This window comes from Zootoca vivipara, chromosome 3 (assembly GCF_963506605.1).
Source record: "Zootoca vivipara chromosome 3, rZooViv1.1, whole genome shotgun sequence".
NCBI lineage: Eukaryota > Metazoa > Chordata > Lepidosauria > Squamata > Lacertidae > Zootoca > Zootoca vivipara.
Window position 1 is genome coordinate 1,828,668 of NC_083278.1, and position 14,368 is coordinate 1,843,035.

General features: G+C 42.4%; 1 protein-coding gene across 2 annotated transcripts; it reads right to left on the reverse strand.

The window, feature by feature from the left end:
• Nucleotides 1-479: 479 nt before the first annotated feature.
• Nucleotides 480-12,096, reverse strand: FAM161A (FAM161 centrosomal protein A). Of its 2 annotated transcripts, XM_035110432.2 has the most exons (7): nucleotides 11,922-12,096; nucleotides 10,700-10,935; nucleotides 7,105-8,289; nucleotides 4,873-5,040; nucleotides 4,595-4,694; nucleotides 3,661-3,821; nucleotides 480-1,971 (listed from the first exon to the last, which is right to left on the reverse strand). In XM_035110432.2, exons 1-7 carry the CDS (start codon nucleotides 12,054-12,056, stop codon nucleotides 1,743-1,745), a joined length of 2,214 nt encoding a protein of 737 aa, XP_034966323.2. In that variant the 5' UTR covers nucleotides 12,057-12,096; the 3' UTR covers nucleotides 480-1,742. The 2 variants fall into 2 exon arrangements, with proteins under 2 accessions (XP_034966323.2, XP_060128291.1); XM_060272308.1 differs by lacking the exon at nucleotides 4,873-5,040.
• Between the last annotated feature and the right edge of the window lie 2,272 nt (nucleotides 12,097-14,368).

Below are 14,368 nucleotides of genomic sequence, written 5' to 3' on the forward strand. Positions count from 1 at the left end.
TGGAAACGCCATTTACCTTCCCGCTGTAAACCTTACCTATTTATCTACTTGCATTTTGACGTGCTTTCAAACTGCTAGGTTGGTAGGAGCTTGGACCGAGCAACGGGAGCTCACCCCGTCACAGGGATTCGAACCGCCGACCTTCTGATCAGCAAGCCCTAGGCTCAGTGGTTTAACCACATTGCCACCTGGGTCCCTGTGCTTCAACTTGGGATACCTCAAATCAGCCTAATTCACCTTGTTATTCAGCCTCTACACACAGCTAACGCACACCTCTACTGAAATCTATATACTTTATACAGTATTTGCATATTTTTCCTCATTCCCCTGCCCTTGCTCTATGTAATATCTTGCCTGATTAAGAATTTTGGAAAACACAAATGCATAGCTGCCAAGTTTTCCCTTTTCTCGCGAGGAAGCCTATTCAGCATAAGGGAAAATCCCTTAAAAAAAGGGATAACTTGGCAGCTATGCACAAATGTTTGCCACTGCTTTGTGATATTTCGATTTGTCCTAATAAGGTATTGCCAAACTGTAAATTTTGGAGGGTTTTTTCCCCTTAGGGACCAACATGCTACCTTTGCTTTTTATAATAAAAGGAGTAAATGAAAGGTAGCCTCAGTGTCCCAGGGTGCCTTCCATCAGCTTTGGCTGGTGGCCCAGCCATGCCCCTATCTGGACAGGGATAGCCTAATAACTCAGGGGTCAGCAAGGTTTATCTTGCCTGGGCCGGATCGGTCCCATGGAGATCCCTCCATGAGCCGGATTGCAAACACAATTTTTGGCGTCTGCGCAGACGCAATTTTCGGCGTCACGGAAGCGAGTCCCTGCGCCATGCTGCACCGTCTTAGTGCAGCGCGCAAGCGGGCGGCTCGGTTCAGGGGCGGCTCGTGGGCTGGTCAAACAACCTCTGCGGGTCGCTTCCGGCCCATGGGCCTTAAGTTGGTGACCCCTGGCCTAACTAATGTTGCCTATGCTCTGGTAACCTCTAAGGTTGGATTACTGTAATGCATTATATGTAGGGCTGCCTCCGAAGATGGTTTGGAAACTTCAGCTAGTGCAGAATTCAGCGGCCAGGTTGCTCACTGGGGCAAGATGGTTTGAGTGTTTTACACCGATCCTGCTCTGACTGCACTGGACACCAATTAGTTTCCAGGCCCAATTAAAAGTGCTGTTTTTAACCTATAAAGCCTTAAACAGCTCAGGACTGCAATACCTCAAGGACCACCTCTTTCCATATGAACCTACACAGACCCTGAGATCATCTTCTGAGGTCCTTCTTCGTGTGCCTCCTCCACGAGATCCATAGGGTGGGAACACATGTTTTTCTGTAGTGGCTCCGCATCTGTGCATTGCTCTCCCCAGGGAGGTTTGCCTGGGGCCTTCATTATACACCTTTAGGTGCCAGGCAAAAACCTTCATCTTTAACCAGGCCTTTTTAAAATGTGGGGGAAGGATTATTTGGTTGTTTTTGTTTTGATTATGAATTTTGTGGTTTTATATTCTGATTTTATCCCGGTAACCACCCTGAGACTTGCAGATATAGGGCAGACTACAAATTTAATAAATAAAATAAAATATGTCAGTTGAAAACTCACAGCTGATCGGCACATTAAAAATGCTTCAAAACTCTATTTGCACCAGTTGTTCCTTCCCCCCCCCCTCTCTTATATTATTTGGAGCAATAGAATAAATGCAAAACACCCAAACCCACACAACATGGAAGCAGCCATGTACTTCAATTAGCCTTCATCATCACTGGTTTTTTCTGTGGCAGCTTGTTCATTGTTTTCATACTCAGAAGCATCCTGGTCATCGTGATCTGGCTGAGCCTCCATGTCCAGCTCATCTTCAGAGGCTTCCACATCCTCCTCATCACCATCCTCCTCTCCACAGGACTGGGCAGAATGGAGTTGTGAGCTCTCCCATTCTCTCTCAAATTCTCCATCTCCTGCTTTATTTTCATTATCACTACAGGAGAAACAGAAGAAAAATACTGCCCATTGGCATCCTCTGAAGAACAGCTGAATACATATTATGACCCAATCAGATCACACCCATAAAGAGCTGTTCTCAAATTTGTCAAACGCCACGATTTTGTGTTATTGCAATGGGGACAATGTTATTGCATTGTAAAATTTAGTTTCAACTTGTGTAGAATTATGGCTGGCATCCAATGCAGCACTAAGTCACAGGTCCATCCGGGCAAGGATTTCTGCTTTGTGCAGCAGGTCTGCCCCTCTTTTCCTCCCCCCACCATGTGCCCTGCACCCTCCCAGATACCCTCAAAGGAGGTATCTGCAGAGAGACAAAGCCACCCATCTTGGAATGCCTCATGAACAAAGAAGCCATCAGGCTACCATGCACATGTATTCAAAGAATGCACTGGTACAGAAGATGAGTGTCCCCCCGATGAAATGAATCATAAGCCCACAAGAACAAAGAACCCCTGGAGCAAACTCTAAATGCCTGCCCTTCTCCATCTTGACTGTGAGAAGACAGTAAGTGATAAAACCACCACTGTGTCCTTTCTTGAGGACATCCTGAAAGCAAGTCTCCAAACAGCCTGCTTTCTGTGTTAACAATATACTGTACAGAATAGCCTTGTTTTTAAAATTAGCACTCCGATGTTGGAGCCATGTATGTGGTTGGTCCTCATACTCATGGACCTAGCTCTGGCTATGTGCCAGTCAATCTAATCAGCCACAAGCCCAGCTAGGCCAACTCAATAAGAAGATATCAAGCTAAAATGACTAATTTTCCAACACGATTGGTATATATGGGGTGGTTCAGGGGATGGGCTCACAGCCCCTCCATTCTAGGGAACACTCCTGAAAAATAAGGGCAGCTACGGTATTGTCATGTCTACTAGGGAGCTCCAAGTCTGCTGTTGTTCTTCCTAAAGCTGCAAATAAAACCTCTTGGCTGCTTGATTACCTTGCCCATTCCAGTTCTTGCAGTTCTGATGTAATAACCTAATAACTGAGTAAAAAAAGGAAATGCACACTTAGCATAATCCCAGCTAGAGGAAGCATCCGTGGACTTTTAGGTTTTGGCAGTTTGCTTTACTTTGAGTACTTTTACCATCAATTCTTCAATCCACCAATCAACTGCAGGTATAAGGGCTGTGAATATTTTCACATTCTTTTGAATGGGTGAAATCCAACAGTATCCATCTGTCTGTAGAATGACCACAGTTGGCAGGACAGATCCCCCACCACCTCCCATACAGTCCCCTGCATACTCTCTGGAAAGTTGGGGAACCCACTAGACAAGACTGGGATGGCATGGGGGCCAGCAGAGGAAAGAAGAGGAAGGGGAAGCTCACTCACAAGATGCTGACTGTCACCCAATGGAGATTCAAGAGGAGGCGCAGACATACTACATGCATATGAGGCTTTGGATTTTAGAGTTCTGTGCTATTGGAATAAGCTACAGCAAAAGGGGCAGCTTGAGATTAAAGTTGTCAGTCTCCCTCTTAAAACATCTAGAGCAGGGATGGGGAATCTGTATCCCTCCCAATTTTGTTAGAGCACGGCTTCCATCATCCTTGATCCTTGGCCACATTGGCTGGGTAGCTGCTGGCAGTTGGAGTCCAACAACATCTGGAAGGCCACAAGTTGCCCATCCTGATCCATGGCAACCACTGGCAGTATTTACCTTTCGCCGTCTGCTGTCAAAATGTCAGAGCCACCACTGGAATGGTCCTGCAAAAGCATTTTTGTAGCCGTTTCACCTTTCTTTGAAACAAACTCTTCACATAGTCCCAGCTCTCGAAGAATATCAGAGTAATGCTTCTCAGCAGCTATTCGTGCATTTTTCTATATTTTAGGAGAGGTAGAGTAAAAGAATAACAACAAAATACGTTACTAAGATACTCTTAAATTTAAAGAATATATACGGCTGTGGATGTGTACATTGGTTGCCAAACATCCATGATCTCAGAGCATGAAAATGTTGTGGAACACAAACACAAAGCTTTAGACAGTGTCATTTTTAAATTGGGTACTCAACACCTCTGCGCCGGCACACATTAAATGCTTAAATTACATATTAAAAATATTAAATCTTTAGATTACATATCTGCTCAGCTGCAGCTGGTTCGTCCATCTCTGCCCTTGACTTGCAGCTTTAGGTAGAAGGGAAGACACACTACCACAGAGCAATACCATGTGCTAGAAATGAAAGCAGCAGACCTAATGTTGTTGCATTATTTTAAGTAAGCTGCTTGGGATCCTTCTGGATCAAAAGGCAGACTAGAAATCAAGCAAGCAAACAAAACAAGTGTAATCACAGTTAAATTAAGTGGTGTCTCCTCTACCCTTCACACTGTGATGGGTGGATTAGGAATGCAGAGTACAGTATAAAATAAGAAGCCTTAACTGGGACATTACTGTACACAATTATAACCAAGAAGGCAGCAATCATTGCTGGTTGAGAAAGCACTGACAAATGAAATGAGGCATACAGAAGTGATGCAATGGCGAGACAGGAGACTGGGAAGGTGGCATAACTTACATCACCTCAATGACAGTTCTTGATCATCAGATAAAAAAGAAAGCTGGCACCCCAATATAGGAGAGATGTCAATAACCTGTGTAGCTTGTTCCAACAACAGTGGCCTCTTTTGCACTCTTTCTTCCATTTCTTCCAACTCCTGGAGATATTCTTTCATTCTCTGCTTTTCATGTTTCCTGTTTTTTTAATATACCACGACATGGAAATGGTATGGAATTTAATCATGAACTTTCACAGCAAAGTAAAAATAGAAGCAGCAAGACTATACTATGTTATACTCTTTGAGGGCCTGCTACTGAACTAATGCTCTTGCACCTATTGGGTCAGGATTTGGAGGATACATTAGCAGAATACCTGAATATTTTAAACTTCGATTTATGCATCTGAGCTAGACTTTGATGGGGATCATTTGCCTCAGCCCGGGTGTGTATAAGTCTCTGTAGCTTTCTTGCTCTTTCTTTTTGTTTTGTTCTATTTTTCTTCTTCTCTTCTTCTACCTTCCTTTTTTCCTCAGCTGACTCCCTGAATAACACAATAAAGCAGAACTAAATAAATTTAAATTGAGAAAAGGCTTTATGGAATTTTTCAAGGATACACTTACACAGATCAAGAAGTAATGTACTTCACGCAGGTGGCAAATCCCACCCAAATATTATTTCATCTGGTGCCTGTGTCCTGTCTTGGAATACTGCCATGTTGCCTCTTTTGTGTAAGTATATTTTATTATTATATAAAAATATGTTTTATCTCTTTACCCTTATACATGATCGTGCTCAATTGTTTTTCTTTCTTTCTTTTTAATTGCTGGAATGTTTTGTTAGTCTTGTGATACATTTAATAAAAAATGATGTGAATGGCTGTGTGTCAATCTGAACTTTTTCTATGACTTATTACTGTAGATCATGGCATGAGTAAGAAGTTTGGCATAACTTAATATAACAGGAGATCCCCATTATGAATTTGATTGATGCTGGTACCAGCCGTATCTCAAAAAATATGTCCTGGAAGGCACTGAAGAGACACCCTGAGCTCCAAATACCTTGTGTAAATATCAGCACATGTAAATCTAGCAACTAATAGCATCTAATCAACACCTGAATGGATGCCATCATGATAATAGTAAGGTAACTTTAAGACAGGAAGTAAACAAGGATAAACAGTTCAGTCATTGCTCACTAGATTCTTTCAACATTTTATTAAGCAAAATAAACAAAATGGGAAATAGGCAAGAAACCCCCAGAAGAAACAACAGAACAATAGAAATACTGAAATAGTAGGAATTGCTCGTCTCAATGCTCCCTTCCTTCTCCATTAGAATGAATTGGCTAAAATTATTACAAAAACCCTAGATTTTCAATTGTTAGTTAGCTCTCCAAGCTCCAAGAAAGAATTCTTACTTAGCACTCCAATGGAAACAACACAACCTTCGCTTCAAGGACAAGTATACCTTCCCCCGCTCTATTTCTTGACTTGCTATTAGTGTGGGTCTTGTGGTGAAATTGTCACGCTCTTTTCTATAAGCTTTTGAGAATAGTTAGGGATTCTTTCACTCACTCTTTGCCTGCTTAAATTGTAATTCTGCTTTCTGAAGCAACATTTATCTATTCTGTCACTTTCATTTCATATAATACACCAAGATTATTTTATTCCTCTGGTGTAGGAACTTCTTGTGGCTATTAGGTAAACACCTATTCATAAAGGACACACATCATGACTCTATCAAAGGACCCTAAACCTCTCAGTAGTCTGTGTATGAACACACATGAGTGTGGGACATGCATGTGAGTTCAGACATACATGCAATGTAACAATGTACTTCCTCTAATGCTCCACCGTGAGACTAATCAAAGATGGGTTTCCTTACCCTAAAAGAGAGCATAGCCAACCACCCATCCACAGTTCTCTGGAGACATGCATTGCTACAACCACTACATCAAGAACACTGAACTCAGGAAATTGTTGAGCCCCTTGGTCTTGTCAGTTGTGTAACTAGGGGAAAGTGACTGGTGCCCCAACACCAGACACAAGATCTGGGAAGAGGGGGTGCAAAATCAGCTGCTGACAATGGAGTGTGGCTTAAAACAATTATGGGGAGGAAAAGGACTTCCCCACCCGCCACCCCCATTCCCTGAAAGCCCCAGAACAGCACATGGACGAAGGAAAGAGGGGTTCATTTCACCTGAAATGCTTGCTCTGATGAAATGACTGCCTTAGTGCAACACCGAATTCCTCTCCAAAATAGCATGAATTTCACACATTCAAAGATAATCTTCATATTTTGTTATCAAAAAAACATGATTAACATGATTATGTTTAGTTGTCTACTTATGTTGTTAAACAAATAATCTGTTTAACAACAGATTCTGTTGTTAAACAGAAAACCAATAAAAATTACTTCTTTAAAAAAAATCCACATGCAATTAGTAAAACCATTATAAACAGAGAATAATAGTTTTATTAATCCCATGTGGATCGTAGTTTTTAGTATCTTAGTATCTTATTGCATCAACATGGTTTAATTTTCCACAGGCAACTTGAAATTAAACTAATGACAATTACATCAGTCCAGGCCTGTGAACAGCTCACCTGACTGCTTGCAGTCGTCGTCTTGTAGATTCTGTAATTCTTGGAGATACAGATCCTTCACAGCCTGAAGGAGATGAATTTGCATTCAAAGACCTCATCTGAGGCTTCGCTCTTGAAGAGGCATAGGGCCAGCGTGTTTCCTTTAATTTTTCTTCATCCATTTGAATGTCCTCAAGAATTTTCTCTTTGTTGGACTCTATATTTGGTGTACAGAGATTGAAGGGTTCACAGGCTGTAATGTGTTTCACATTCTTCTGTCTCTGAAGCCGCTTCAGGAATTTTTGATGTAAACTTTCAAAATCTGGGACCTTGGCTTTGGTCTTTGGTCTGTGTTCCACTTCTTTAGTCAGCTCAAGATGATTTTGCTGCCTATTCTTATTAATGCCTCTGTTTCCTAACCTACTGTTAGGGACAGATGAATTGCGCAGAAGCTCTTCTGATCTCATCTGAATTCTAATATCTCTATAAAGCTCTTCTTCCTTTAGCCTCTCATTAATTTCTGAACTATAAACAAATTTAGGAACTGGCTTTGCTTTGAATACTTTTGCTTTCTTTTCTGGTGAAGAAATGCCCTTCAACTGCATTTTCTTCATTTCTTTCTTTTGTGCTTCCCGCTCAATAAACTGAAATGGCTTTTGTGAAGCTAGAAGGATCTTTCGCCTTCTCTCTCTTAGTGCCTTTCTACGTTCTTCGTTTTCCTGCATAATCTCATGATAGAGAGGGACAAAAACATAAGCAGGCACTGGATTGGCTCGGAATTTCTTTTGACATTCTGCTTCCTCCTCCAATTCTTTCCTCAGCAAGTTATTTTCTAGTTCAATCAGTGACTTTGACTTTATGTTCTGTTGTTTTATCCTAGCTTCTCTGATAGTCATCTGGAAAGGCTCAGGTACTGTGATCTTTGGGGACCACTTTTTTTTCTTCCTCCTGCTCTTCCTCAAAGTCTGTAATTTGGATAAAATACTTTGGTTGCAGTGAGAATAGTCCTCCAAAGATGACCCATCCCATGAATTTTCAGCTTGCTCCTTACCAAAGGTTAGTGATCTGTCTTCACTGTCATTTTCTTCTAACTCTAATTCTTTATCAGATATATGAGATAAATCTGAATGAAAAGAATTGTTCAAATCAGGCTCAGAAAATGATTTACACATATTCTGAGGTTGAAAGGGGCTTGGCTCCCAAGATCTAAAAGGAAATAAAAACGTGAAGGTTAGTTCTCTGCAAGCAGCAAAATATAACCAGACTGCTTTGATGAATAACAGAATGGAGGAGCATTTCAAGTCTAAAGAATCCCACCAGTATAGCAGGTTGGCCTATGTGTCCTAGCTCATCACCTGTGTTACCAGAAGCCTGAAAAATAGCTCTCCCCAACCTGGGTGATCAAAAGCAAACTTAAACTCCACTTGCTCCTTATGATAAAATGTACAGTTTAGTAAAATATTTGTATTAGGACCAGGCAAACTTAGGCTGGATGTTTGAAAACAGTTTTTAAAGGGGGGGGTTGAGTTAAATCATGAGGTTAATCAGGGGTCAGCAAACTTTTTCAGCAGGGGGCGGTCCATTGTCCCTCAGACCTTGTGGGGGCCCGGACTATATCTTTTTTAAAAATATGAACGCATTCCAATGCCCCACAAATAACCCAGAGATGCATTTTAAATAAAAGAATAAAGCAAATAGTTACAATCATACAAAAATATACATTGCTATTACATTTCATTAATGACATTCCATTTATAATTGACCCGCCTAACAACAAATAATGACAATGACAACAAATCAAGGCTTGACATATCTTGCTTTGCATGTCATCCATCTATCCCATAGACTGGTTTCGCCTTTTAAGTTGTGTTACTGAAATCAATGCACTTTTCGACGATATTCTAATTTTCCGCGTTTCACCTGTACTCATGTAAAAACATGCTGATTTCCAGACCATCTGCGGGCCGGATTTAGAAGGTGATTGGGCCGCATCCGGCCCCTGGGCCTTAGTTTGGGAACCCTTGTCTAAAACTTGTTTCAGTCTTAAAATGGCAACAGGCAACATTGGTGAAGACTTAATCAGATTAGAACCATGCATTGCATTCACATTTGTTTCAGACACAGAGAGAAGCAAAGGGAGAGTTCCCTTCAGAAATACTAAGAAGTAATAGTTAGCTTTATGTCTGTGATCAGAACTCACATCACTGGTCTCCTGTAAGACAGAGAATAGAAGTAAAAATAAGGATTCCTATTAGCAAAACTGAAAATTAATTTTAGAAGACACTCCCTAAGGAATATCTGAGCAGTGTTCTAAAACCTTTGGAAAACCCTAAGCAAAAGTAATTTGTTACTATGAATAGGGAGACAGGCCATAGCTCATGCAGAATGTCCCAGCTTCAATCCTTGGAATTTTCAGGTGCTGCTGGGAGAGAACTTAACTGGAAACTCTGGAGAGCTGCTCCCAGTCAGTGGAGACAATACGGGGTTAGATGAATCAATGGACTGACCTGGTATTAAAGCAGCATACTATGTTCCCGAAATTTCATTTCAGTCCCATTTCAGTATTTCTGTCCTAAACCATGGCTTCAGATTCTGGTGTAAGCAGGAAGCCTGGTTAGTCTTAGCATCAGCTAATGCCACCATCCAATGTAATAGTTAATGAGTGCTAAATTCTATTCATGATGTTGGGAAAGATGGAGGGCACTAGGAGAAGGGGACGACAGAGGACGAGATGGTTGGACAGTGTTCTCGAAGCTACCAACATGAGTTTGACCAAACTGCGGGAGGCAGTGCAAGACAGGAGTGCCTGGCGTGCTCTGGTCCATGGGGTCACGAAGAGTCGGACACGACTAAACGACTAAACAACAAAAAAAAATCCCTAGGAAGAATTTATACTCCAGTCCAAAAGGATCGAGCGGGGAAGAAAGTGGATGCAACCCTGCACTCCCAATTGCTTAAGCATAGTTAAGCAATTAGCAGTATTACACACTCAGTAACTCTGAAAGTTAAATAATTACCTTCTGACATCTATATCTATATCTATATCTCTATATATAACCTATTGTACACCATAATAGTTGAACCAATTCTGACGTTTTCAGTAGGATTAAGGAGTTTATCCTACAGTTAAGGATATTTTCAAACAAATCAAGGCAAGAAACACACACACACACACACACACAAAATACTCAGTTCTCTTCCTTGTTCAGCTGTTCTTTCTGAGTTACCTGCAGGGAAACAAGTGTGGCCCGATACAAAAATCTAGAACGGAAGGTTCTTCGGCAGTTTAAAAAAATTAAGCTGTTGGAATATAGTAAATAAAACACTGTTTTGGTGAGATTACCAGCATGCAGATTCCTCCATACTATAAACGCAGTGGCTATTTCATGCTTGGGTTCCATTCCTGGCCCCTGCATGTGTCAGCAGAGCACACATAAGCACATCCCACCCCATTATGCCCTGTTCTGTCCCGTCCCACCCATTCTGCCCTCTTCCAGGTCCAAAAGACCTGCACGTCGGCAATCACGTCTCAACCCCTAAAAGGGTTGCTGCCTGTCACTACAACATTTAACATCTTCAGACAAATAAGACTACAAAAATAGATTATAAACCATACCTATCAATCATACTATGGGTCACATCCAGATTTGATAAAGGCTGAACATCTTTTAGATACAGTTTATTCCGATACATGTTTTCCAATTTTGCCATGGTCTCCAGGTGAGCGTACTTAAGCTCTTCCAGCTTTAAATAATATTCTTGATTTGAAAGGTACATTTTGGAGAGGTCTATCCAGTCTCTGCAGTCGGCGTGCCCAGTAGAATGCTGCTGTTTCTTAGGACTCAAACTATCCTAAAACAGAATATTATTATAATGTTTTCATTTCCCTTGGAGAAATATAAGTAAGTATAAAATGCTAGTAATTTGGTCAAGTGGTAGGTGCCATAAACTGTGGAACTCAGCATCTCTCAGCATTGAAAACGGCTGAGACATGATAAAAGTGACATCATCCTATAGCCAAAGTTGCTCAACTGTAATAAACATTTAAATCTATTTTTATTTCTAATTTCATATGAATACTTGCATTTTATCAACAGATATACTACAACACTGTGCACCTTTCTGGTTAGCTGCATGTAAACTCATTTCGACTCCTTTCATGTAAAGCCCATTAAGAGATTTGTGTAGGCTTAGTATACAAATACCATCTGGTTCCTATATAAGCCAATACCAATACTGTCCAAACAGCAGTATTTGTGACTTACAAATTCCCAGAAACATTACCTATGCTTCAATAAAAATGCAGTAAGAGAAGCTCTGAGGTTTTTAACAATCAAGTGGTGTATAAATTTTATGAAATAAATAAATAAGCAAAAACAGTAAGAAGATTTAACTTCCACCTAGCATAAACCTCCTCCCTGCTCTTTGGCAATATAGTTGTTTACCTTCTAATTACTGGGTGGGAGCATTCTTCATTATTATTTATTATTATTCTTTCTTTATGGTTATTGCACGTGTGCGTGTGTGTATAATAGACCTTCAGGAGACAAGGGACTATTAAGTTTAATAAATAATAATAATAATAATAATAATAATAATAATAATAATAATAATTTTAAAACAACAACGCGCTCCTCCCCTCCGCTCTTTTGCCTCGAGACATGCAGCAAGTGCCACTTTTCCTGGAAAGGAAAGCAAAGAACCCCAGCCAGACAGGGAGGAAGGGGGAAGGCGCCTCCTGCCGTTCCCTCCCGCGGCCACCAGGGGGCACCAACCCGCCGACTCAGGCGACGCGGGCGGCTGCAGCGGCCTCCCCCGCTTCCGACCTACCCGCCTACCTGCCGCTCGCCGCCCCCCGGCGCGGGCCTTCCGGTCTCCCTCTCGTAAAGCGCGACCGGTGCCCTGGTGCGCGGGTCTACCGGCGTGTGGAGGCAGGAGGCCGCGAGCAGGGCGGCTCGGTGGGCCGCGTCCATGGCTCTCTTCGAGCGGGGCAGCGCAAGGCCGCTTTGCCCGGCTCGGTTGCCAAGGCGACGGCGCATACGGCGGCTCCCACGGGACAGAAAGCCCTCGCCTGCTCGCGAACGCGCGCTCTGGAGCCCCGGCTCCGAATCCAATATGCTCTTCTCATCCTTTCTCTTATCTCCTGCATTGTAGACTTGGAAGGGACCCCAGGGGTCATCTAGTCAAACCCCCTGCGATGCAGGAATCTCAGGCTGAAGCATCCATGACAGATGGCCATCCAACCTCTGTTTAGAATCCTCCAAAGAAGGAGAGTCCACCACCTCTCGTGGGAGTCTGTTCCACAGCTGAACAGCTCTTAAAGTCAGAAAGGTTTTCCGAATGTTTAGTCGGAATCTCGTTTGGGACAGCTCTTAAGATATTTGAAGATGGCTAACATATCTCCTCTCAGTCTCCTCTTTTCCAGTCTAAACATCCCCAGCTCCTTCAAGTGCTTCTCATAAGGCTTGGTTTCCAGACCCTTGATCATCTTGATCGCAGTTCTCTTCACACATTGCAGCTTGTCAACACCCTTCTTAAATTGTAGTGGTACTATTACTTCCCTTGATCTGAACGGTATACTTCTGTTGATGCAGCCTAGAATAGCATTCGTTTTTTTGCTGCTGCTGCATCATCATATTTCTGACTCATGTTAAGCTTGTGGTCCATCAAGACCCCTGTATACTGCTAGTAAGTCAGGTGTCCCCCATCCCATATTTGTGCATCTGGTTCTTCCTGTTTAAGTGCAGAACCTTTGTCCCTATTGAAATGGATTTTGTTAGCTTGTGCCCAGTTCTGCAATCTGTTTTGGTCATTTTTGAATTTGATTCTGTCTTCTGCACCATTAGCTACCCCTCCCAGTTTGGTGTCATTTGAAAATTTGATGAGCATCCCCTCAATTCCTTTATCCAAGTCATTTATAAAGACGTTGAACAACAACAGACCCAGGAGAGAACCCTGCGGCTTGTGACTTTTTTCCAGGATGACAAGGAACCATGAATAAGTCCTCTTTGGGTTTGGTGAGTCTACCAGCTACAAATCCACCTACACATTTTACCAGGTTCCTTGCAAGACTATTATGGGGAACTTTGTCAAAAACCTTACTAAAATCAAGATACACTATGTCTACAGCATTCCTCTGATCCCCCAAGTTTGTAATTCCATCAAATAAAGCAAATCCGATTGGTCTGGCATGACTAATTTTTGAGAAACCCATTCTGGGTTTTAGTAATCACAGCATCCCTTCCCAAAAGCTCACAGGCTGACTGTTGAATTACCTGTTCTACAACCTTCCCTGGTATCGATGTCAAGTTCCCTGGTCAGTAGTTACCTGGGTCTTCCTTTCCCCCCCTTTCGAAGATGAGGACATTTGCCCGCCTCCAGTGTGTAGGGATCTCACCTGTTCTCCAATAATTCTCAAAGATAATAGACAAAAGCTCTCAACTTACACCCACAAGCTCCTTTAGTGTCCTTGGGTGCAGCTCAGCAGGCCCTGGAGATGTGAGCTCATTTAAAGTAGCTATGCGTTCCCTTACTACCTCTTTTCCTATCTTGAGCTGCAGCTCCCTCCTTACATCTTTTATTCTGTCATCACCAGGTTGGGCATAACTTTTCTTTTGGGTGAAGACAGAGGCAAAGTGAGTGTTGAGTAGTTCTGCCTTTTCTCTGTCACCCAATAGCATTTCTCCATATTCCCCACACAGAGGACCTACCACTTGCTGGTTCTTACTCTTACTTCGGACATAGCTGTCAGAGGGTCGTCGTGGCTACTCTAGAGTAACTCCGCTTGAGTACAGTTTGTCTTTAAATACTTTTATTGTGCATTTATTGTGTATTTACAGTGCAGAGATAGCTGAAAACATGACCTCAGTCCGAACCAGAATCTGGCAACGGCGTACGTCTGTTCCTACGCCAGCAAAGTAGTCGGGGCACTCCAAAACGCCTCCCCCTTGACCTGTGTCACGGTGCGCTGACTGCTCTCTCCCTGTGAGTCTCTCCCTTCCCCCCTGGCTGCTTCAGACCCCCTGCTGCTCCCTCTGCTTGGCGAGGTGGACGTTAGGATGATGGGGGCTGGCTCCCTGTAGGGAGTCACCCTTACAATAGCCAAATAAACTTTTTTAAACAGCTCTCTATAAATTTCAAGAGCTATTGCCTTATTTGGTTTCTGCTGATGAAATACAGTATCAGGGGCAGATCTCCACTCGTTCTATGCTGTACAACTATATTGTTACCCAAGTTGAAGAGAGCACTGGGTGATAAGAGATGTATGGTTACTGCCCTTGAACTG

Bases quoted from the DNA above. Each gene is read 5' to 3' on its own strand.
- FAM161A (XM_035110432.2), bottom strand. From the start codon at position 12,056: ATGGACGCGGCCCACCGAGCCGCCCTGCTCGCGGCCTCCTGCCTCCAC. The intron at 8,290-10,699 runs GTATGGTTTATA...ATTTCCTTTTAG, and splicing joins ACCCATAGTATGATTGATAG to ATCTTGGGAGCCAAGCCCCT. The intron at 3,822-4,594 runs GTTATTGACATC...CCTAAAATATAG, and splicing joins TGTTGGAACAAGCTACACAG to AAAAATGCACGAATAGCTGC.